At 47.6% G+C, this 4,165-nt stretch overlaps 1 protein-coding gene across 1 annotated transcript; it reads left to right on the top strand.

Annotated features, from left to right (window-relative positions):
* The first annotated feature begins 256 nt into the window (after positions 1 to 256).
* LOC113266624 (olfactory receptor 5C1) lies at positions 257 to 1,213 on the top strand. Its single transcript, XM_026514357.2, has one exon. It carries the CDS (start codon positions 257 to 259, stop codon positions 1,211 to 1,213), a length of 957 nt encoding a protein of 318 aa, XP_026370142.1.
* The last annotated feature ends 2,952 nt before the right edge of the window (positions 1,214 to 4,165 follow it).

Here is a 4,165-nt window from a genome sequence, read left to right on the forward strand (position 1 = left end):
GATACAAAACGGAATAAGACAGACAAGATTTCTGCCCTCAGTAAGGTTATGTTGCAGTGACTCATCAGAGTTAGAAAGGAAGGTTTGGAGAGGTTATGTGACTTCTCCAATGACACATAGCAATCTTGTTACATGAGTAGGATGGAAGCCTGAGTCTGCCTGCCTCCCAGTGCTTTCTCCTCCGTCCTCCATGATGGGCATAACCTATCTCTTACATCCCTCTTGCTTTACCTGTCCTTAGTCTCTGTCCAGCAGGATGACTACAGAGAACTTCACCTGGGTTACCCCTGCTGAATTCATCCTCCTGGGCATCACGGATCGCTGGGACCTACGCATGACCCTCTTCCTGATTTTCCTGCCAGTCTACCTGGTGAGCCTGCTGGGAAATGTGGGCATGGTGCTGCTGATCCGTGTGGATGCCCGGCTCCAAATACCTATGTACTTCTTCCTGGCCAACCTCTCCCTGCTGGATGCCTGCTATTCCTCAGCCATTGGCCCCAAGATGCTAGTGGACTTGCTGCTGCCCCGCGCCACCATCCCTTACACAGCCTGTGCGCTCCAGATGTTTGTGTTCGCAGGGCTGGCTGATGCCGAGTGCTGCCTGTTGGCAGCCATGGCCTATGACCGCTACGTGGCCATTGGAAACCCTCTTCTCTACATGACAGCCATGTCGCGGCGTGTATGCCTGGCCTTGCTGGGAGCATCAGGCCTGGGCGGGGCAGTGAGTGCCTTTATCCACACGACCTTCACCTTCCGCCTGAACTTCTGCCGCTCCCGGGAGGTCAACAGCTTCTTCTGTGACATCCCTCCGCTGCTGGCCATCTCCTGCAACGACACCAGTCTCAACGAGCTCCTCCTCTTCGCTGTCTGTGGCTTCATCCAGACAGCCACTGTGTTGGTCATTGCCGTGTCATATGGTTTCATTGTTGGGGCTGTGGTTCGCATGCGCTCGGCGGAGGGCCGTCAGCGAGCAGCCTCTACCTGCGGCTCTCACCTCACGGCTGTAGCCATGCTGTATGGGACGCTCATTTTCATGTACCTGCGTCCCAGCTCCAGCTACGCCCTGGACACTGACAAGATGGCATCTCTGTTCTACACTCTTGTCATCCCAGCTCTCAACCCACTCATCTACAGCCTCCGCAACAAGGAAGTCAAGGAGGCAGTCAGGAGGTCTTGGAGCCGATTCTGCTGCCCTGGTCCAGAGCACCAGTAAGAGTCCAAGGAGCTTGGTGAGTACTATGACAAGATAAGAGGATGCTTTCTGGCCCCTGTCACTGTGGGTAAAGATAGATGAACCTCTGCTTGGGTGTCTCTCGCCATTGCTGAAGGGACTAGAAAGGGGGAGAAGCTTGCAGAAGGGGGGCAAGAATCTCCCAAGGGGGTTAATCTAGGACAAGACCTAGAGCCAGAACCAAGGTCAGGTTAATGTGGCTGGTGAGCTGCCTTAGGTCCCTCAGTGTTCAAAACTTGAGGCCCTAGATGTTACCAGGTGAACTTGCTGGAAGTATTTGCCCCTTGTACTTCTAGAAGGCTGATTCCCAGAAACACCAGGTAAAAACTGTGTTGGCTCCAAGTGTTCCTAGATTCCTGCCCTTTTAAGGTTCTTCATGACCAGTGAGGCTGCTCCTGCTCTCTTTGACCCCAAGAGAGCATCTTCAGAACCCACTCATGCCAAAGAATGGGACTGAATCTGATAAAGCAAACACCCCTCCCTATTAGCCTATATATTCCATCTCTCGGGGAACTGACTGAACAGCACAGGAACAAACACAGCCTCATTCCTTAAAATCCAATAGTTAGGTTAGAATCTGGCCCCTGCTACATTAAGTCAGGCATATGATAAGATTAGGAAAGGGTCAGAATTATGGATGTGGTTAGAATAGGGTTAGGACTAGGGTTCTGGTTATGCTTAAGACTACAGTTAGGATAGGGGCTCCTGGGTGGCTCAGCCGTTAAGCGTCGGCCTTCGGCTCAGGGCGTGATCCCAGAGTCCTGGGATCAAGCCCCGCATCGGGCTCCCTGCCCCGCTGGGAGCCTGCTTCTTCCTCTCCCACTCCCCATTTGTGTTCCCTCTCTCACTGGCTGTCTCTGTCTCTCTGTTAAATAAGTGGAATCTTTAAAAAAAAAAAGAAAGAAAAAGAAAGAAAGAAGGAAAGAAAGAAGAAAGAAAGAAAGAAAGAAAGAAAGAAAGAAAGAAAGAAAAAGAAAGAAAGAAAGAAAGAAAGAAAGAAAGAAAGAAAGAAAGAAAGAAAGAGAAAGAAAGGAAGGAAGGAAGGAAGAAAGGAAGGAAGAAAAGGCTACAGTTAGGGTAAAGACAGAGCCAGGGCTGGATTTGGAATTTAAAAGGAATCAGATAAATTAAGGATTGAATTGAAGTTATATACATTTGGTTGATTTTAATTAGTAGTAGGTTTGGGATAAATTTGGGAGTCGGAATTTGGATAAACTTGAGCTCTTATTAGAAATAATTGAGGGTTAGTTTTAGAGTACAGGACTAATTAAGGCTGGAGTTCAGGTTTCACTTTTACTGCTAGAGTACATTTGGGTTAGAGTGTAGTCCATATCAGAGATCTGTTAGATAAATTAAATTGATGTGTGGATAAGGTTCGTGAATAGTATAGGTCATGGTCTAAAGTTATTATTGCACTTAATCTAGATTCGGAAGTAGATGAGAGTTAGACATGAGAAGAGTATTTTAAGTATCAAATTGACATGTCTTGGGTCTTAATTTAAAATTTATTTTGTGTTATAGATAATGATTCATGCTTAGAGGTACAAGACGGTTATTGTTGCATTTACATTTCATTCACAGTTAGGAACATACTCAGATTAGCATGTGGTCCAGTACAATAAACTGCTCTGTGTTTAGATTACAACATCCAGAGGCAGAATCAGTGTTAGGAGAGGGAATGCCATAACCCTGACCTCTTGGGTAACCACGGTGCTCTCAGCTTGGGGTCACTCTGGACCCTTCTGACCCAATGCTCTTGGGATTTTCATCTACCCAGAGTTCACAATTTTGACAGACTTTGTCTTCCTGACTCAGTTACACATGGGTGAGGCTAAAGCACTGCATTCTGCCTGGGAAGTCCCACCATGCAGAGGAGCAGGACAGGAATGGACCCCGGGAATTAGAGCAGTAGTGGAGGAAAGATGGAGCATGGCCAGAGCCAATGCCAGCTCCTGGCTGATACCCCCTCCAGTTCCCCTGATTTGGCTGTGATGAGACCAGGGGTGGAGAGATGTGGTTTCAAACTCTAATGGCTTCCCACAGAGTCTCTTCCTTCCTCCACCTCACCACTCCAATTTCCGTTCAAAGAGAAATCAGCCCCCGGGCACCAAGGCTACAGGAAGACCGAAAGTTCAGCCTAGCTCCCTAGGAAGGTGACGCTCCTTGTTACCAGGACCAGGACGCTCCCTCTCAGTACCTGTGGTCTTCTTGGGGGTCCTAGTGTCATGGAGGGAGGGATATGCACAAAACTGTCTCTTCATGTCTTAGAGGATTTTATAGGTTTCCTGAAAGAGTCACCAACTTGTCCTGGTTTGCCCAGAGCTGTCCTAGTTTTAGTATACCAAGTCCCATGTCCTAAGAACCTGTGTGGTGCTGGGAAAATCAGAATGGTTGGTCACCTCCTGATGAGCTCGCATCTCAACGGCAGAGGGTACAATATCCTAGGTCAGCATATTACGATAAAAGTTCACCTACATTAAAATCCTTCCTCCCATCACAGACTTTGATAATCTTTTCCCAGTCCTTGCCTCCTTACCACTGTAACAACTCACGTGCCATGACAACGATCGGAAGCATTATGAGAAAAGTTGGCAACCTCCAGACTGAGAATATGAAGTTTGCCCCCAATTCCATAATGTTTATGCTTAAAGACCTCCTCTGTGGTCTTTTCTTCTTTGTGCATGTTCTTGGGCTCTCATGATATGTATAGGCCCCACCACAATCAGGGAAGTTACTAGAGGCTTCTGGTCCCTTCCACTGTCTTGGCCCTACAGGATGTCCATGGGTCCTCCCACATGGTTAGCATCAGTGGAACAGCAATAATGACAATAATAATTGCAGAAATAATTTAATAATAATAATGCACTAATTACAGAAACCCTACACATTAACGTGAGGTTGCAGGCTACTACGCTGGGCCTATTTGATAGAACA

This window comes from Ursus arctos, unplaced genomic scaffold (genome assembly GCF_023065955.2).
Source record: "Ursus arctos isolate Adak ecotype North America unplaced genomic scaffold, UrsArc2.0 scaffold_18, whole genome shotgun sequence".
NCBI classification, from domain to species: domain Eukaryota; kingdom Metazoa; phylum Chordata; class Mammalia; order Carnivora; family Ursidae; genus Ursus; species Ursus arctos.